This window comes from Podarcis muralis, chromosome 7 (assembly GCF_964188315.1).
Source record: "Podarcis muralis chromosome 7, rPodMur119.hap1.1, whole genome shotgun sequence".
NCBI classification, from domain to species: Eukaryota; Metazoa; Chordata; class Lepidosauria; order Squamata; family Lacertidae; genus Podarcis; species Podarcis muralis.
Window position 1 is genome coordinate 28,544,678 of NC_135661.1, and position 20,609 is coordinate 28,565,286.

A 20,609-nucleotide genomic window follows, 5' to 3' on the forward strand; every position below is an offset into this window, starting at 1 on the left:
TGCCCTTCCACCTTTCACCAGGAGAAGTTGGAGTGTTTATGGATGTTCCATGCCACCCCAGCAGCTTAGCCAGCCCTGTCTTATTACAGTATATTGAAGCCAGGGCTCTTACAGCTAGGGGCTAGAGAGGTGCCCAATCCCGCAGTCTGTGTTTACGTCCATTTTGTCATTGGGTTCAAATTGACAAAGATCCCTTGCAAACGTCCTTGAGTTTTAATCTGAGATGCCGTCGTTGTTTCTGTGGTTGTTGCAAGTGGCTGAAGAGATCAGCCCAAGTTGGCTTTGCAAACAGAGATGTCATGTCTCTGGCTGGTGTGTGTCAGTTTTCATAGCTCAGTGCTTGTAATGCAGAAGATCCCAGGTTCCATTCCTATCATCTCCAGGTAGGGTTGAGAAAAGACCCCTGCCTGAACTGTGGAGAGCCTGGACAGATCGATGGTTTGACAAAAATGATGATCATAGAATTGTAGTATTGGGAGTGGCCCCAAGAGTCATCTGGTCCACCCCCCTGCAGTGCTGGAAGCACTTGGTCTAAGGTGGCATCCTGCACCACACTGACTTTTGTGTTTGATTCCCTTGCAGGGAGATGATGTTGGGAGAGGAGAGCAGCCAGACTGCCAAGAGGCTGAGCAAGAAAGGGAAGAAGTTCAATGATGAGAAACTAGAAAGGCCTCCAGAATCACCTCTTGTGGATGTACGTTCGGGATATGGAGGGAGGGGGGGGAGAGCTTGTTTCCCCACCCCCTCCTTGTACACGTTTCTGTTTCCTAGATGGCATTTTGTCCCCCTTAAAAATGGTTATTGAAAGCTTCTTACAGTTTCTTTCTCACCTTTTGGTCTGCTTCCCAGAGTTCAGTAGGCATTGGCTGCGCAACATCAAGAATGCCGCTGCAGTCATAAGGGCTAGCTGCTTGGTTTTAAGCAAAAGGAAAGATCAGCCCTTAGCAATTGCGTTTTGAAGCAATGGAAGATTCAATTGCATACCCGTCTTTTTTATTATTAAAAAAGCGATGAGTCAACTGGAAATGTCTTCCATACTTGACGGCTTTAATGGCATGCCTTGTTTTCTTACTTCCCCTGCAGCCCACTGTAAAATTCGACAAGCAGCCGTGGTATATTGATACAACTGGTGGGACGCTGCACCCTTATCAGCTGGAGGGTCTCAACTGGCTGCGGTTCTCCTGGGCGCAGGGAACGGACACCATCCTCGCTGATGAGATGGGCCTCGGGAAGACCGTCCAGACCATTGTGTACCTTTACTCCCTTTACAAAGAGGTAGAGGCCTCTCCTGTGCTATCCCTGACTTAGAAACACAGAATCATAGAATTGTAGTGTTGAAAGGGATTGCCAAGGGTCATCTAGTCCAACCCCCCGCGTAATGCAGGAATCACAGCTCAAGAATCTCCAGCAGATGGCCACCGAACCTCTGCTTAGAGACCTCCAACGAAGGAGAGTCCATCGCCTTCCGAGGGAGTCCATTCCACTGTCAAACAGCTTTTACTGTCAGAAAGTCCTTCCTGATGTTTAGTCGGACTTTCCTTTTTTGCAATTTGAATCCATTGCTTCAGGTTCTCCCCATTGGAGCAGCAGAAAATCAGCTCGCTCCATCTTCCATGGGGCAACCCTTCAGATATTTAAAGATGGCCATCATAGCCCCTCTTGGTCATCTCTCCTCCAAGCTAAACAGACCCACAACCATTCTTCCTTACCTGGCCTCCTTTGCAAGGAGGTTGTTTATGGGGAAATCCCTCCCCTTTGCACAGAAACACCCCTCTTTCCCTGAACAGGGCCACTCCAAGGGTCCGTACCTGGTCAGCGCCCCCCTTTCCACCATCATCAACTGGGAGCGGGAGTTTGAGATGTGGGCACCCGAATTCTACGTGGTCACGTACACCGGCGACAAGGAGAGCCGGTCTGTGATTCGCGAGAACGAGTTCTCCTTTGAGGACAACGCCATCCGGAGCGGGAAGAAGGTTTTTCGGATGAAGGTGAGCACTGGTTGGCGGGGAGTGAGCAAGCATCGTTTGCTTATGAACATAGAAAGCTACCTTATGTCACAATGGACCACTGCTCCATCTAGCTCAGTATTCCTGACACTGGCCGGCAGCCAGGGTTTCAGGTGTGGATCGTTCTTCCTAGCCCTCCCTGGAGATGCCAGACATAGTGGGTTGTATCCAAAGTAGTTCTACACAGAGGAGACCCATAAAAACGACTAGGCATAGCCAACTTAGGCCCCATTTGCACCAGAAAGCAGTATCATACCACTTTGAACAGTAATGACGTACTCCACACTGAATCCTGGGAACTATATTTTGTTAGAGCTGTTGTGAAATTTTAGGAGACCCCAGTTCCCCTCAGAGAGCTGGAGTTTAACAGAGGCACAAACTCTCAGAGTGGCTTATATTTTAATTTTTATTTCTTTCTTAATAAATGATACAGAAAATTAAAATAAAGTAAGCAAGCAAATACTAATGCAAAATCAAACTAAAGAAAATACATGTACCCCCTACCCTACAAACAGAAACCCTACGTAGCCCCGTGACTTCCCTCCACCACAACTCGACTTCCTTTAGCTCAAATTTAAATACTATCAGTGCATTCTTTGGATAATACATCTTTTATAGCCATTTCCAATTATTGTTCTCGCTTATACTTTACATACTTAATCCATGCATATCAACATACTCTTTTTAGAGCAGTGTTTTTCCATATACTCCTCAAAACATTGCCATTCTAATCTTAATTTTTGATTTGTCTGGAGCCTTATGACTGCTGTTAACTTTGCCGTTCCTATAAATTCACTTAATTTACATATCCAATCTTCTTTTGTGGGCATTGTCTCACCTTTCCATTTACTGGCAAGAGCTATTCTGGCGGCTGCCGTGGCGTATAGAAAGATTGTTTTCTTTTCCTGTGGGATATCCTTCCCTAATAAACCTAGTAAATACACCTCTGCTTTCTTTTCTATGGTGATTTTGAGTATCTTTTTCAACTCTTTTTTTTAAAAAAAATAATTATCTCAAGAGTGGTTTAATAATACTTCACGGGGAACTTTTGAGAATTGTAGCTCTGTGCAGGGAATAGGAGATCTCCTAACAACTCTCATCATCCTCAACAAGCTACAGTTTGGGAATTTTTTTTTAGAGTTTGAAGGGATCCCAAAGGCCATCTAGTCCAACCCCCTGCAAAGCAAGACTCACAGCTAAATAATCTTTGACAGATGACCATCCAACCTCTGTTATGCCAAACCATAGTTAAAACAAGCTGCTGGTTCATAAGCCGATAGCATCACATCATGGTTTGTTGGGTAGAAAACTAAACATGGGTAGTTTGCTGGGCTGGGTCTATATGTTGAAGCACACCATAGTTCGGCTTGAACCAAAGCTGACTTAGCTTTGTGTGTGAACCAGGGCCATCATGGAACTTTGGAAGCTGCCTCGCACCAAGGCAGAATGCTTGCCCACATAGCTCCATCTTGCCTATTCTGCTTGGTAGTGGCACTCCAGACTCAGCGGAAGGAAGAGGTCTTCTATTTGCTGCTTGTAATGAGAGATTCCAGGGAGTAAACCTGGGACATTCTGCATGAAAAGCCAGTGTGCTCTGAGCTCTGGGCCTCTCCCCAGATCACGCCTCTCTTGCTGGCGACATTGTCTCCTTGTTTCCTCTAGAAAGAAGCTCAGATCAAGTTCCATGTCCTGCTCACATCCTATGAGCTCATCACTATTGACCAGGCCATTCTGGGATCCATTGAGTGGGCATGCTTGGTGGTGGATGAAGCCCACAGACTGAAGAACAACCAGTCCAAGGTAGGTGCACCTTTTCAGGGCAGGTTGGCAGAGTTTGGTGCAGGGGTTGAATGACAGATGTGTTTCCCAAACTGCTGATAGCCAAGGCATGCTCCTTTCTGGACTCATAATTGGAGGCACCATGTTGACTTTCGGCGAGAGCAAGCTGGTTTTGGGAATGTGTAAAAAGACACAAGGTTACCTGTCCCAAGAGGAGCCAACAAGAACATCACTCTCCAAATGAGGTAGATAATTGCTCTGGGGGTGCCTCCTAGAATCATAGAAATGTAGAGTTGGAAGGGATCCCAAGGATCATCTGCAATTCAAGAGGTACAGCTAAATAATCTTTGAAGGATGGTGATCCAACCTCTGCTTTAAAGTCTCCAAGGAAGGAAAGTCCACCACCTTCCAAGGGGGAAAGGAGGGTGAACTTGATGGTGGGGCACCAGTTTCCATAGCAGCCTATTAATCCTGCATCACATCACATGGGTCAGTAGTCAGTGGCTTCTCTTTGAATGGAAGATTATGTGATGGTTCGACTGCCCAGATCCTTTGCCATAAGCTCTCTGTCAACCCCTCCCCTTTTCTCCAAAGTTCTTTAGGGTGCTCAACAGCTACAAAATCGACTATAAGCTGCTTCTGACTGGGACGCCTCTGCAGAACAACCTTGAGGAGCTCTTCCACTTGCTCAACTTCCTCACGCCAGAGAGATTCAAGTGAGTATTTAAGGACGTCAGAAGACCCCTGCTGGATCAGGCCAATGGCCTATCTAGTCCAGCATCCTGTTCTCACTGTTGCCAACCAGATGCCCCCATGGGAAACCAGCAAGCAGGACTCAAGCACAAGAGCAACTCTCCCCTCCTGTGGTTTCCAGCAACTGGTATTCAGATGCATTGCTACCTCCAGCTGTGACAGCAGAGCATAGCCGTTGTGGCTAGTAGCCATCAATAGCCTTTTCCTTCACAAATTTGTCTAATCCTCTTTTAATTCCACCCAATATGGTGGCCTGCATTGCCTCATGTGGGAGTGAGTTCCATAGTCACTTTATAGAAAATGTCCAGAATCTTCCAACATTCAGCTTTGCTGGATGTCTATGAGTCGCTGTGTTATGAGAGGAGAAAGACTTTTCTCTGTCCACTTTCTTGATGCCATGCATAATTTTATGAACTTCCATCATGTTGCCTCTTCCTCGCTTTTTCTCTAAACTAAAAAAAAATCCCAAATGCTGCAAGTTATGCCCTTCCTCACGTACTTTCCAAAACAGATTTCCTCAAATGTGTGCCCTCCAGCTGTTTTGCACTGCAACTCCCATCATCCCTAAGCTAGAGTTGATGGAAAATGTGTTCCAAAACAGCTGAAGGGCACCATATTGGGGAAAGCTGTTCTGTGGCAGATCATTGAACAAACCGTAGCTTGAGGCTGAAGCCACACCTTATGCTTTGTTTGGGACTGTGGATGTGCCTGTGGTTGGTTGGTGGTCTGCAGGAAGACTTTGGAGTGACTGGGCTTGGTGTAAATCCTCGTCTTTCCCCTTTGCCTGGCCAGGCTCGCAGGGCTGCCTTCCTGCTGTATTTAAGGCTCTGTTTACCAGATGCCGCCTGCAGCTCTCATTTTGGTGGCTCGCCCATGTGCCAGAAAGCAGCCCTTCCCAACCTGTGCTCAGGTATGGCTGCCCAGAGCTCCAGCCTGGCCAGCTGGCAACAGGACCTTTTCCAGACGTTGCCTTGAAGCCACCCAATGACGCTGTGCAAGATGCATCCTGCAGGCAGAGTGGGTGGCATTTGCTGTGCTGGAGCGCCCTGGCTGCCTTCGCCAAGCCCTGGCTGCTCCATAATCCATCCTCTGCATCCACAGCAACCTGGAGGGCTTCCTGGAAGAGTTTGCAGACATCTCCAAGGAGGACCAGATCAAGAAACTTCATGACCTTTTGGGACCTCACATGCTCCGGAGGCTGAAGGCCGATGTGTTTAAGAACATGCCTGCCAAGACGGAGCTGATTGTCAGGGTGGAGCTGAGCCAGATGCAGAAGTGAGTTCTCCCCTTGCAAGACGTGCTGGGCCAGGCCATAGCACAGTGACTGAGCCCTATGGCCCTCAGCTTGGAAACCGTGGGGCAGGTTGGGTGCTTTCATTTGCAGTGGTCCCGGTGACCCAGAAGTTGTTTCACTTGCATGTGGACCCCCACCTTTACTGATCCATTACCATAGTAGAGAAATGGTGGGTGTGTCTATTATTATTATTATTGGCAATTTTATCATGCTCTTTAGCAGGAAAAAGCTCCCATATAAGTCCATAGTGACTTCCACAACAGTCCTTGTCCTCAGACTTGTAGTGGAAAAGGGAATGTGAGAACACCCACAACTCCCTACCCTCCACAAAAAAACACACACGTGAAACACAGACAGAAAACTCATTCCACTCATCCATCATCCATCATTTATTATACAGTCCCAGGCCTGTCAAAACAGAGTAGACTGTTTGTAAAAAATCAATCAATCAATCAATCAATCAATCATCAAAGCATTCACTTATGGCAAATACAATGTGATACAAAACATGAAACACACATGTCTTTAAGAGACAGCATGACACAAGCATCAAGCATGGTGCACGACCTGCAATTAGAATAATAGTGTCATCTTGTGAGAACTCTGAGCAGAGAAGAAGTTTGGAAAAGCAAGCAACACCCCCTCAAAAAGGAGGCAGTGTTCTCAGCTGGACCCCCCCCCCCAAAAAAAGTCCCAAAAAACTTTCAGAAATGTGGTGGTGGTGGTGGTGATCCCACGAGCTACATTCACTAGTTTTTCACGAGTGCCAGCCTTTTACACATGGGGCCTGCACTTCCCTCTTCCCCCACTGGAAGGCCATTCCAGAGACAGCCTGTTTGCCACCATTTTTCTTCCAGGAAGAGAGAGTGCTAGGGACTTGTTGTGTCCTTGTTTACTTACAGGTTGAGCCGATGGGAAGCAGGGAGGCCCATGTGCTCCCTCAAAGGCCACTGCCCTCCTGCTCTGTGGGGCTGCTTCTTAACAGCTGCTACCCCCCAAAACTCTTGTTCTCTTTTGTGTTTTAGCCCCCCTCCCTTTCACTCTTCCTGGCAGGAGAGTGTGGCTTTCGTTCCAAGCTCCAGAAATCTTTAGTAGAGATTATCTGAATGATAATCTTGGCCATTTGATTGCCCTTTTTACTCATTGCTGTCTTTTTTATTTGTATATATTTTATTTGTATATATTGCTTGTTTTATGTTGCTATGGCCATTGGCTAATGCGAATAAAGATTATCTTATCTTATCCAAGCTCCAGAAACCTAAGCAAACCATCACAACCCGTTGAGGAAGTCCTGGTAACTTTGCAGAGGTATACAATTGCCTAGGGAAATGCTCATATCCTGTTCACTGCAGGATAGTGTATCTAGGATCTCAGACAGAATAATAGAATTGTAGACTTGGAAGGCACCCAGGTCTCTATTTTGCTTGTGGCTGGGTGGGGATCTAGCATCCCCATTCAGCACCCTTGTGAGTCACGGATATCTTACAGCTTCCAGGGGAAGCCCAGAATCCCCTTAACTAAGATGCCCTTTCCCCGCTTGTGTTCACACAGGAAATACTACAAGTTAATCCTGACAAGGAACTTTGAGGCTCTGAATTCGAAAGGTGGAGGCAACCAGGTGTCCCTGCTCAATATCATGATGGATCTCAAGAAGTGTTGTAACCATCCATATCTTTTCCCCGTGGCGGCTGTGGTAGGTCTGTTTCTATTTCATGCCTTCCCCCTCCCCACCTTTGCTCCAAACCGGAGCTCAGATCAGTGTGCTGGGTGGGTGGGCTTCCTAGGCAGTTGCCCATCATAGAGTTGGAAGGGACCTTGAGAGTCATCAAGTCCAACCCCCTGCAATGCAGGAACCTCAGCTAAAGTATCCACGACAGATGGACATCCAACCTTTGCTGAAAAACCTCCAAGGAAGGAGAGTCACTCCCGAGGGAGTCCAGATGGACTTAATAAAAGTGCAGCAGTGGAGCTCCTCTGTATGAATCAGAGTTGGTGGTCACCAATGTGCACCTCTGTCTCTCTTCACCATCTCAGTCTGGGGAGGTTCTGAATCTCTGGGTGAAGTCAAGGGTGGTTTGGACATGGACGAAAGGTCTGAAGCTTACTCCAGCCAAGGCAGAGTTGCTTTTGGCCAAGAGGCCCAACAACCCAGTGTTAAGGGGTCTGCTTGCTCTGGATGAGGTCAATCTCATCAGGTTCACCATTGGAGGTGGGGGAACTCCTTGACCCAACTTTGCTCTTTCGTAAGAGCATAAGAAGAGCCTGCTGGATCAGGCCAATGGCCCATCTAGTCCAGCATCCTGTCCTCACAGTGGCCACCCAGATGGCACTCAGCAAGCAGGATCCGAGCACAAGAGCCCTCTCTCCTCCTGTGACTTCCAGCAACTGGTATTCATTACTGCCTCCAACTGCAGAAGCAGGATATATCCCATAAACCTTTTATTTTCTTTATTCCATTTGCTTAAGAACTCTATGCGTCCGTCGCTCACAGTATCTTAAGCCAGCAACCAACAAAATGGGTTGTCTCCTGCTAAATCCTACTCAGAGCAGACCCACTGGCCATGGTTAACCATGCCCATTAAATTGCATGAGTCTACTCCGAGTAGGACTGCTGTTGGATGCAAACGGTGTGTTTATCTGTTTAGTCAGCATTATAAAATATTGTCATTTGCAAAGTCGTTCCTGGGACATTTTGATTGGTCCTAACTACTGTGGATTTTGGATCTTTTCTTGTGGACCTCTTAAGTTATTCAGAACATAAGGACATAAGGAGAAACTGCTGGGTCAGGCGAGCGTCCCACTTAGTCCACCATCCTGTTCTCACAGGGGACAAGCAGTTACGCCAAAGAGAAGCCCGCAAGCAGAACCCAAGCATAAGAACCCTCTCCCCTTTTGTGGCTCCTAGCAATTGGTGTTCAGAAGCATGACTGACTCAAGCACAGAGAGTTGGCTTAGACTGAGCAAGACCACTGGTCCACCCAAGACCGGGTGTGGCTTCATCTCTCTAGAGACACTTCTTGCTCACCCAGTGGCCTCCTAGCAGAGGTCATGTGCTGTGCAGGAGCTGTTCCCTTGCAGGCTGGACTTAGCCACACCCCACTCACTTCCCTTTGCTCTTAGGAAGCCCCGGTATTGCCAAACGGATCCTACGACGGCAGCTCGCTGGTCAAGTCGTCTGGGAAGTTGATGCTGCTGCAGAAGATGCTCAAGAAGCTGAGGGATGGTGGCCACCGGGTGCTCATCTTCTCCCAGGTGTGAACAGGTCGAGCGGCAAAGGGTGCATCCACACAAGCATTTATTCCATTTCCCCAAAGAGACTGTTAATTTCCGTGTCATATTTGTTCTTCCAAATGATGTGAAAGCACTTCAGGAAAACTTTGGGAACGTGGGGCTTGTTTAGCACTCATTTTAGTGTTATTTGACTCTAGAAAGAAAATGAAAAAACAACTTGTTTGACCAGGAAAAATTGTGGGAGTAAAGTGATAAAAGTTTGGGAGTGGTATACCAGCGTGCAGTTACCTTCCTAGGGAATCCTGGGGCTGCCGTAGAGTGTCTTTTGTTTCTGAGTACTTTGGGCTTAAAGGGACCTTTAACTGTTTATTTTTATTTCAGGCGGTGCACTCGCTCATGGTCTGATTCTTTTATTTTAATTTTTAAATAGATGACGAAGATGCTTGACTTGTTGGAAGATTTCTTGGAATACGAGGGTTATAAGTATGAGAGGATTGATGGCGGCATCACTGGAGGATTGAGGCAGGAAGCCATCGACAGGTTTAACGGTACTTCAGTTTCAGCTTTTCCATGTTCAAGATGCAGGCCTTGCTCCGGCCCGCAGGTGGCTGGTGGAGAGGCAGTGTTGGTGTAGTGGTTAGAGTGTTGGACGAGGACCTGGGAGACCAGGGTTCAAATCCCCACTTGGCCTTGAACCTACCTCACAGGGTTGTTGTGGGGATTAAATGTGGAGGGGGAGAACCATGTAAGCTGCTTTAAGCTCCATGGAGGAAAAGAGGGGGGATATAAATGAAATGAAATGAATGAATGAATGAATGAATACTGGGGAACCAGCTGGAGCTCAAAGCCACTGAAAGTTTGCAGGATTTGATGTCTTTCCATTGCAAGATACGTAGGATGAAGTGGTTTCTTTGTTATCCAAATGGCCAAAAAGGGTTGGGGTGTCATGTTATTTAGCTTAATTCTCATGGACTAGCACAGTTTTCATTCCAGCTTTCCATTGGTTAAAGAGCTACCTCTCCTGCTGCGTTGGTTCCCTGGGGGCTCCCCCTGGCTGGCACAGTTTCATTTACTTATATGCCCCTGGTCCCACTGCAAATCCTTCCTTTAGCTGCAGCCGGTTGGGGGCTGAACAGGCTAGATTTCCAGATCAGAAGGAGGCGAGCTCAGAGCAGGGTCTTGTCTGCAGGCTTCTGGACCACTAGAGCTTTTCCTCGCTCTGTTTATCTGCTTCTCACCACATGCTAGCCCTTCCTTTGTGGCCCACAGCTTGAAAACGGTGGACTTAAGCCAACACAAAATGAATTTGCTTCTACTACTGGTGGAGCAGTTTAGCCAGCTCTGGTAGGGCTCTATAAACGCCCCAGAAAAGGGTGCTCAGGTTGTCTGTTTCTCTCCTGCCTGCTTCTGGATCACCCCTCTTTGTTTGCCACTAACTGATCTTGTCTTCTCCCTGCCCCCCTTGCAGTCAGGGGCACCTGCTGTCGTTACTAACCCTGACACTTCTCTGTCTCCCCACCCCTCTCGTCTCTCCCCACCCACACCCCACAACCTTGTCGATTTTGTCATCCTCAGCACCCGGAGCTCAGCAATTCTGTTTCCTGCTCTCCACCAGAGCCGGAGGTTTGGGCATTAACCTTGCAACAGCCGACACAGTCATAATTTACGATTCTGATTGGAACCCCCACAATGACATTCAGGTTAATTCCGTCGGTTCTCCCTTGCTGCCTTTGTAACCCCCGGAGTAAAAGGCTCACACCTGCCATCTCCCAACCTCCCACCCTCCTCTTAGCATCCCTCGCCTCATTCCCCACCCCCTACCAATCTTGCTGGGGTCCCTCAAAAGCTCCCCCCATCCCTGGCTCCAAAGCAAGTTGCTGGTGTTTCCCAGAAATGCATGCCTGTTTTTCTGACTTCACTCCTCCTTCTCCTCTTGTATAAATCTTTCCTTCTCCCCCTCTCTGCCCACTGCCATTTTCACAAGGATATGTTCTCCTGGCTGGTTTTGTTTTGTTTTGCTATTTTTCCTTTGCTTCAGCATTTGCTCCAGATGTTCCTCATTGTATTGATGGCTGAAAAATGAAGTTGCTGAAATAATTTATTCATTTGGGGTGTTCGCATGACTAAGGCTGCATTCACACAGCGGTCTACTCCATTTCCCCTATGTTTCCCTAACTGTTAATTTTCACGTTATATTTGAGCTTTCAAGCACAAAGGCCCTCTCCCCTCCTTTGGCTCCCAGAAACCGGTGTTCAGAAGGATTTCTGCCTCCAACCATGGAGGTGGAACATTGCTATTGTGGCTAGGAGTCATTAATAGTCTTCTCCTCCGTGAAGGGTCCTCCATGTTATTCTGAAACATCTCATTGCTCATCCATCCAGGCCTTCAGCAGAGCCCACCGGATTGGGCAGAATAAGAAGGTGATGATCTACCGCTTTGTGACGAGGGCGTCTGTCGAGGAGCGCATCACCCAAGTGGCCAAGAGGAAGATGATGCTGACTCATTTGGTGGTGCGCCCGGGCCTTGGCTCCAAGTCTGGCTCCATGACGAAACAAGAGCTGGATGACATCCTGAAGTTTGGCACAGAGGAACTGTTCAAGGACGACGTTGAGGGTGAGATGGCATGGCTGTGCTTGGTGATGCATGCATGAGTAGGGAAGGGTGGCAGCGATGGGGGAACCATGGATGGAATCTGGAACCTTCTGCATGCCAAGTAGGTGCTCTGCAACTGAGTCACAGTCCCATTACAACATAAGAAGCTGCCTTATGCCTAACCAGACCATTGGTCCAGCTTGCTTAGTATTGTCTGCACTGACTTACAGCAGCTGCCTAGTGTTGCAGATGGGGGTCTTTTGCAACCCTACGTGATGTCCAGGATTGAGCCTGGGGCCATCTGTGAATTACTCTATCTCTGTATTTGAAGGGCCAAGGTTCTAGACACCTCACTTACTTGAAGGATCAAGTTTCTAGACACATTATGCAGTTGAAGTTCCAGGTTCTAGATACCTCAACAGTCAATGGGCTCAGGTTCTAAACACCTCAACCAGTTGATGGAAAATGGTTCTAGACACCATGGTCAGTTGAATGAAGGTTTTAGATAGCTCGACCAGTCAAAGGGCTCTTGTTCTAGACACCTCAAACAGTTGAAGAACCAAGGTTCTAGACACCTCAGCCAGTTGAGCTTTACTTGGACTTAGTGGGCCCAAGTTGCTGTGAGAATAAGTGGAGTGTTTGTTTGCTTGGCACAAACCTGTAACACTCACATTTTTTCCTTGCTCCCAGGGATGATATCTCAGGCCCAGAAAATTGGCATACCTGAGGCCATGACACCTTTCATGGAGGCACCAACCTCCAAAGGTGGGACAGTGACTCCTGGCATGAAGAAAAAACATGGCCCTGCTCCTCCAGGTACGTGAAGGACAGAAGGCACAAAAGCCACCAATGCTGACATTCCTTTTTTGCTCTGGAGTTTGTACGTGAGAAGCTAAGACGAGGTTTCAAAGGGGGTCCTTCTTGTCCAGCCTCCTCTTCTCACCGTGGCCAACCAGACACCCCAAAGGGAAGCCAACCAGCAGAACTTGAGTGCCTACAGCCTCTGAAAGTGGGGGGGGGGGGCAGAGCACAGCCCTTGAGACTAGTAGCTGTGGATCGCCTTATCCAACTTGAATTTATCTAACATTCTTTTGAAGCCTCCCAAGTTGGGGGCCACCACTTTTTCTTGTGGGAGTGAGTTCCGCAGTTTGAATTATGTGCTGTGGGAAGAAGCAGTTTCTTTGGCCTGTCCTGAACTTCTCAAAGTTCAGGATGGCCCCATTAAGTTCTGATGTCAAGTGAGGGATAGAAGAAGTTTCCCCCACCCACTTTCTCCTGCACATGATCTAAAAAGCCCCAGGCATGGTAACCTTTTTCACACAATAGAGTTTGCACAATAGAGTTTGCCACAGTCCTCTGGTCATGGGAACCCCTTCCTGCAGGAGGCACTAATGGCCACCAACCTAGATGGCTTTAAAAGAGGCTTGGACAAATTCATTGGACAACAGGAAGGTTGTTAATGGCTACCAGCTTCAATGGCTAAGCTCTTTCTCCATGGTCAGAAGCAGTAATGCTTCTGTTTGCCAGTCTCTGGAAGCCACAGGAGGGGAGAGCACTGTTGCTTGTGGACTTCCTTCTGGGGCACCTGTTTGGCCACTGTGAGGACAGGATGCTGGACCAGATGGGTCATGGGCCTGATCCAGTAGGCTCTCCTCACATGCATATGTTCTCCGTCCCAGGTGACAATAAAGACGTCGAGGACAGCAGCGTGATCCATTACGACGACGCGGCCATCTCAAAGCTCCTGGACCGCAACCAAGATGCCACTGACGACACGGAGCTGCAGAACATGAACGAGTATCTCAGCTCTTTTAAAGTGGCCCAGTATGTTGTGAGAGAAGAGGATGGTGTGGTAATGCGTTCAGAGTCATGGTTTACCTTCCTTTTCAATAAGTTTGCTTATTTCAGGATGTTGCTTTTAAAAAAACACACACACAAAGCAAAGTTGTGCATGGCACACTAAAATCTACATGCAGATACACACACACACCTTTCTAAAATGGTACAAATAAAACATATAAACAAATCTTACTGAAAACCTAAGGACAGTAATACCCATCTGCCATTGGAATCTGTTCATCAGGGCACCGAAGAACACTCCATTGGGCAGAGATTGGTGGTTTGTGATTCCGCCATCTTGAAAATCTTCAAAGCCCAAGCCAAACCCATGTTTCCAGCCCTTAAGTATTTACTCATTTGTTTATTTCACTGTGTTCATGAATCGCTTCCTGTGAAATACCTCTGAGCGATTTAGCAGTAAAGTCACATCCGGACAGCAAAGGTTGCCTCATAACTTAAGTGTTGGAGCAGCTAGTTCATTTATTGTCCACCCTTCGCCATCAGGTCCTACTTACAGCATGAAAACACAATGTGAAAAACAATTAAGAACAACTTGCAGCCATGAAAAGAAGGTGGGTCCTAAAAACAAATGCCTCAAGTGTCAAAAGCCAGGGTAAAGAGGTGCAACTTCAGCATTGGCTGGAAGCTGTGCAATGAAGGTGCCAGACACACCTCTGTGGGGAGGCATTTCCACAGCTCAGGGGCCACCATGGAGGAGTCCCTCTTGTGGTCCACCCCCTCCTGAAGAGGAGCTAACAAGAGGCCCCCTCTGCCAATCACAGCACCAGTGAGGGTGTGTAGGGAAGGAGATGGTCTTTCAGGTATTTGGGTCTTGAGTTATTTAGGGCTTTAAACATCAATGTGAGCACCTTGAATTGGTCTGGGAAATGAACCGGCAACCAGTTTGGCTGTTTTAAAGCAGGTTATATGTGATCTAAATGGAACCCTGGCCAGTAGTAATCTGGCTGCTGCATTCTGGAGCACCTGAAGTTCCCAAGTAGTCTTCAAGGGCAGCCCCACATAGAGTGCATTGCAGTAATCCAGTTTGGAAGCTTCTTTCTTTCTTTCTTTGACTGCAGCCCTGCCAACATGCCCCATGCGAGTGTCTCCTTTCGGGAATGGTTACCGCCATCCCTCAAAGCTGTGGTTTGAGAGTTGTCCCCTTTTCCCCTCTTCCACTTGCAGGAGGAGGTTGAGCGTGAGATCATCAAGCAGGAGGAGAACGTGGACCCCGACTACTGGGAGAAGCTCCTGAGGCACCACTACGAACAGCAGCAGGAGGATCTGGCCCGTAACCTTGGGAAAGGGAAGAGAGTCCGGAAGCAGGTCAACTACAACGACGCCTCACAGGAGGACCAAGGTGAGGTTGTTGTGGTCCAGGGGTGGCAAATCTGCAGACCTCTGGCTGCTGTTGGACTCCATCTCCCATCAGCCCATGGCCAGTGGCTAGAAATGGATGATGGCAATTGTAGTCCAGGAACTTCTCTCAAACATATGCACCCATCCTATCCAGTAACTTGAAAACTAGTTATTCCCGGACAATCTTTCCCGGGGTGTCCCCACGTTACACTGTACGTGGGTGCAAGATACCTGTAAATGGGTTCAGCTACTCGTGAGAAAGAGCCTACACATGTTTAAACTCGACATGTGCAGCTGCCCCCTGAAGGAAGATGTATTTTGCTCACACAGTGACTCTCTGTGCATTCTCTCCACGGGGCTGTGATCCTGACCGGTTTTCTTCTGTGTGGTTTAGCTGTGATTCCTTCATGGCAAGGATTGGACTAGATATCTCTTTGGTTCCCTTCCAACTCTACGATTCTCTGATTCTAAGTGAGCATTCAGGGGAAAGGATGGGAGAAGCTTTCACCTGTCCTTTTGAGAGTTTCCTTGCTGCTCACATTTTTAATGTAAGGGTGACCAACCTGGTGCCCTCCAGATATTCTGACTACAACAACTCCCCTCAGCCGCAGTTGGCATGGCCAGTATCCAGGGAGGATGCAAGTTTTGAAGTCCAAAGCATTTGGAGGTCACCGTGTTGACTACCCCAATTTAATAAGTGCCAGATATTTTTTAATGCTGCCAATCAACCCCAATGTTCTCTGTGCTGGGTACATTTTGAAAAGGGGGGGGGGGACTGCATAGGGTACAACTTAGATGTAAAATCAGAACTAAATTTAAAAGAGAATCAGAATAAAAGCAAAGTTGAAATCAGCAGACAATGATGCTTTTGATCTACAAGGAGGGGTGCCTAACCTGTGAGATCCCTCTAGCTGAAGCCCAATGGCGAATCCTAACACAGTACAATTGCATCTTGCACAAGGCTTACATTCTGGGATGTCATGTATACCCAAACTGGATCCTTGGAAAAGCCCCTGAGTAACCATCGACTTCCCAGGTGCACCAAAAACACATATTAAATGTTAAACGTACATATGGAACGTTTGCAACCATCAGTCAAGAGAATTAGCTGACCCCTATTTATGGGTGCATTTATTTATTTGCAAAAAATGCTTTCATGTAATGAAAATCTTTAAAGATATTTCCGTGAAAACAATAAAACACAGAACAGTATTCAACAACTCTTCCTAAAAGCAAGTGTAAAAATCAAAGAAGAAAATGCAGCTGCAAGCCACAAATAAAGCTGGTGTGTGCAGAGAACAAATCAAATCAAGAACAAAAAGTCCAGGAAAGTAGAAATCCATGGGTAAACATGTATGTCTTTCGTCTGCCTAACAAATTACTTGAGAGGGGTGGGCATTCCTGAGGGTGTTTGCTGCCCCCTAGAATGGCCCACTGCCACATTACCACCAAGTGACAATCTGCTGATCATTGCAGTGAGCAGCAGGGTCTTCTTGGAAGTTCAGCTTGGACTGTGTTTGGGGAGGTGACCTGCTAGGTATCCCCCCCCCGCAAAAAATTGTTTAGGTACCTTTTAAATGTCAACAACCGAATCTTGACCTTGGCGGGCTTAACCTTTGCCTCTTGTGTTGTTGTTGTTTAAATATCCGTTGCGAGGAGATGATTATTATGATGCTTCAAACGTTCACGAATGTGAGTTCGCACTTGCGGCCCAAAGTGGCAGAGTCCTCGCAGCCCCTTGAGGACTCTGCCACTTTAGCCTGCTGCTGCGCCCAGCCTCGAGCCTCCTAGCATCGGACCCCTTGCTTCTCCCTCTTGAGACCCCTCCCTCTCCTCTGCCGGCAGAGTGGCAGGACGAGCTATCCGACAATCAGTCTGAGTACTCCATCGGCTCTGAAGATGAGGACGAAGACTTTGAGGAGCGGCCCGAAGGTCAGAGTGAGTCAGACCTTTGTTACTTCGACGGCACCCCGTCCCTTTCCTCGTCTGTGCTGACATCAGCCAAGCATGTTCCAGCAACTGCTCTTGGGCCCTTAGAGGCTGATCCTGGCAGAAGTGGGAGCAAAGTGGATGGACAGCAGGCGTTTGCTCAGGCATCCTCAGAGTCCGCTGTGGGTGTTGGAGCAAGGCAGAATGGGGTGCAAAGGAAAAGGGGGGTCCTAATTCCTTTGCTCAGTTACCCCTGGTTGATCCTGTAGACCTGGAACTCATCTTTAAAGTCCAGCCTGCAATCTTCCTTGTCATGTCTCTCCCCCTGCCCCCCAAATCTTTGTTCAGACCAGTGGCTCCCAAACTTGTCCTCCACCCCCTTTGTTGCATAAACCCATTCCCATTGCCCCCTATAAAAAGCATGATTCTGAACAGCAGTTTGCACGACCCAGCATGGAAGAGAAGAACATGGTAAAATTCAAAACAATCACAATTCATTGCACATCTATTCAAAATCCAATTAAAAGTATTCAGTTGAATTCATTGGACCAGATTTATGCTTGCTGTTGTCTCTGGTAATTTCTCTCACTTACAGCATGGATGCTGGGTGGATGTTCTGTATTATTTCATTAATGCTATTGCTACAAAATTGCTGAACATGATCTAGCGACACCATTCTGATAGTCACTTGCACCTCCAGCACCTCCCTGTCACCCCCTTGCCTCTTAGTGTCCCCCCCAGGGAATCCCCCCACCTGCAGGAGGTACCACCCACTTTGGGAACCACTGGTTTAGACCACCCCTCCCTAAGCTGATGGCCTCCAGATGTTTTGGACTACAACTTTCATCATCCCCAGCCATCACAGCCTTTTTGGACTACAGCTCCCATCAGCCTCAGCCAGCAAGGTCATTTCAGATTACAACTCCCATCAGTCCCAGAAGGAGCAGCTGTTCTGCCTGGGGCTGATGGGATTTGTGGTCCAAAAGATCTGGAGGCACCAGCATTGGGGAAAGGCTGATCTGGTCCGACCCCGTGGAAAGGAGGAGAAAGGTCCTTCCATTTTGGCAGTTCTGTACAAGAAAGGCTTTGCTGACGTTGTCTCTCCTAGATCATTATTGAAGGATCTCTGCCTATCTTGCACACACTTTCTCTGTTTAAAGTCCCTTTCTCTCCCATCTTCATAAAGAAAACACCATCCTAAAAAACAAAGAAAGTGAGCTTCATTCTTGGCTGAGTGGGAATTTCAACCCTGGCCTCTCCCAGATTTTAGTCCTCATTTAACCCCCACAACAACCCTGTGAGGTAGTTCAACCCAAGATCACCCGACGAGCTTCATTGTGGCTCTCCCAGGTCCAATCCAACACCCTACCCAATAAAACATCACCGTAGCCTCTCAGCCCTCCCGGCTCACAGCTGAAGACGCTCTGAGAGTCAGCGAAAATAAGCCTAACCCGGAAGCCCTGCCCTTGCAGCGATGCTTTCAGAATGCAGGGATGCTCTAGTGTGGTGTGTGCAGCATTCAAGTCTTCATTTTTGGTCCTCGGTGGATCCAAGTCCACGTCACTTAGCTTAGCGTAGAACCATGCATTATTATATTTTTAAGCACTCTAGGAGAGCACCGCCTCCCTCCACAGGGCATTTTTGAGGCTGCAGCTTCCTCCTAGGATCTCAGCTTATTGACACAGGATCTCTCTGACGCTCTCTAGGTGGCCGGCGGCAGTCCCGAAGGCAGCTGAAGAGTGACAGGGACAAGCCCCTCCCACCGTTATTGGCGAGAGTCGGTGGGAACATTGAGGTACGTCTTGGACAACGCTGTTCATGGTGATGGCCCGGTGGACAGAGCTGTTGGCTAGTGGATTGGACTCTCTAGAGAGGTGATGGACCCTCCTTCATTGGAGATTTCCAGACTTTAGATGTCCATCTGCCAGGGATTCTGTGGCTGTGATTTCTGCATTTCGGGGGGGGGGGTGCTAGATGACCCCTGGGGTTCCTTTTCCGGTCCTACAATCCCATGCTGCTTTGCCTCTTTGTCCTAGGCATCTGAGAATGCCATCTTTCCCCATATCCTCCTTCTTCTCCACCCTCCCCTGCCTCTCTTTGCAGGTTTTGGGCTTCAACGCCCGCCAGCGGAAAGCATTCTTGAACGCCATCATGCGCTGGGGGATGCCCCCTCAGGACGCCTTCAACTCCCACTGGCTGGTGCGGGACCTCCGGGGGAAAAGCGAGAAGGAGTTCAGGTACTGGGTGTCAGGGAATGGCCTGAAGACAAGGACAAGGGAGTGCATTCTATGGCAGACCAGCCTCTCTCTGATGGAGAGCTGGAGGGGGAAGAATCACACACAGAGAGAGGCAGAAGCTGAACAGCTTAGTGGGGAGTTACCCAGTTATGAGATAATGACGACAGAACCAGAAGGGAGGGGGCAGCTAGTTGTCACTTGAGAGCATGGAGGATCCCCCTCCCCTCGGACTCAGAGGTCTGAATGTATCAGAGAGCAAAGGAGCCAGAGGGAGGGAGGAACTTCCCATTGGCTCCCAAAATGCTGCAGAAGCCGGAAGGATGATTAGACTAGGCAACTGCCCTCCTTGCAGAGGGCTGTATTTGTGCTTGCAACACAACGCTGTAATAAAAGGACTATCAATCTGTCAACTGCTTGTTAATTCTTATCTGTGAAGTTGCCAAAGGGAGGGGAGGATTCTCCACGGCTGGCACTGGGGGTGCCCCGCGACCCTTCTCTCTTCCTGCCCTCGGGACCTGTTTTGGAGTCGTCACCGGGAGAGTCACTGTGGCAGAGAATGGATGGACTTCCATGGAGTGGATTTCCCAAGTGCTTTGCTTGATTTCAGCCTTTTCTAGACCAAAGCAGACTTGCGGGATCTGCTTTGTGCTTTTGCTAGGATTCTAGGATCCACCACCTGGAACTCTGGGTAGAAGACACGGGGTGTTGGTTTAATTACTGGATCTAAGCTGAGTCTTTCCACACAGAGATCTATCCCTGCTTAGCTCAAGCTGTCTAATTTAAGGGTTGGGACATTTGCATCTATTTTGACTTAAGACAATGGAAGCCATTTGCCCTGGCGTCTCCCTCCCTCCTGTTTGTTTCCTCCTCAGGGCCTATGTCTCCCTGTTCATGAGGCACTTGTGCGAACCTGGAGCAGACGGGGCAGAGACCTTCGCTGATGGAGTCCCCCGCGAGGGATTGTCCCGGCAGCATGTGCTGACTCGAATTGGCGTGATGTCGCTAGTAAGGAAGAAGGTAGGTCAACTCTTCCCTTGAATTATTTCCTGCTAGGCTTGCTCCTGAGAGCTCAGTGAGTTGATGGAAAAGTCATTGTAAGACTGTATATATGGCTTTAGTTGGGTCCGAGAGCCAGTGTGGTGTTGTGGTTAAGAGCGGTAGACTCGTAATCTGGTGAACCGGGTTCGCGTCTCCGCTCCTCCACGTGCAGCTGCTGGGTGACCTTGGGCCAGTCACACTTCTTTGAAGTCTCTCAGCCCCACTCACCTCACAGAGTGTTTGTTGTGGGGGAGGAAGGGAAAGGAGAATGTTAGCCGCTTTGAGACTCCTTCGGGTAGTGATAAAGCGGGATATCAAATCCAAACTCCTTCTTCTTCTTCCGAGTTGACTTCTACATGTTACCCAATGTTGCTTTCATAGCTGATGGGAACTGTGGCCCCAAATGTCAGGAGGGCATTAGGTTGCAGAAAGTGAGATTAATTTAACTGATATAGCACTGCAGGAATGGTTTTTACCCTCTGTTTAATCAGCAAGGTGTTTTGCTCTTTCCTGTTTTAGGGTTTTTTTGGGGGGGGGGAGTTAGTGTGAAAT

General features: G+C 48.2%; 1 protein-coding gene across 7 annotated transcripts in view; it reads left to right on the forward strand.

Annotated features, from left to right (window-relative positions):
- CHD5 (chromodomain helicase DNA binding protein 5) overlaps positions 1-20,609 on the forward strand; it is a 61,263-nt gene that overhangs the window by 21,955 nt on the left and 18,699 nt on the right. For 5 of the 7 annotated variants that reach the window (XM_077931456.1, XM_077931452.1, XM_077931454.1 and 2 more), the window contains exons 14-31: positions 583-694; positions 1,084-1,275; positions 1,788-1,988; positions 3,669-3,806; positions 4,380-4,501; positions 5,640-5,813; positions 7,384-7,525; positions 8,953-9,084; positions 9,494-9,611; positions 10,639-10,763; positions 11,445-11,676; positions 12,346-12,471; positions 13,335-13,507; positions 14,680-14,854; positions 16,699-16,791; positions 18,489-18,577; positions 18,886-19,019; positions 19,892-20,036. In XM_077931456.1, the coding sequence (XP_077787582.1) occupies positions 583-694; positions 1,084-1,275; positions 1,788-1,988; positions 3,669-3,806; positions 4,380-4,501; positions 5,640-5,813; positions 7,384-7,525; positions 8,953-9,084; positions 9,494-9,611; positions 10,639-10,763; positions 11,445-11,676; positions 12,346-12,471; positions 13,335-13,507; positions 14,680-14,854; positions 16,699-16,791; positions 18,489-18,577; positions 18,886-19,019; positions 19,892-20,036 (2,623 nt within the window). The remainder of the gene's footprint in view (positions 1-582; positions 695-1,083; positions 1,276-1,787; positions 1,989-3,668; positions 3,807-4,379; positions 4,502-5,639; positions 5,814-7,383; positions 7,526-8,952; positions 9,085-9,493; positions 9,612-10,638; positions 10,764-11,444; positions 11,677-12,345; positions 12,472-13,334; positions 13,508-14,679; positions 14,855-16,698; positions 16,792-18,488; positions 18,578-18,885; positions 19,020-19,891; positions 20,037-20,609) is intronic. The other 2 variants (XM_077931453.1, XM_077931455.1) reach the window with 2 other exon arrangements.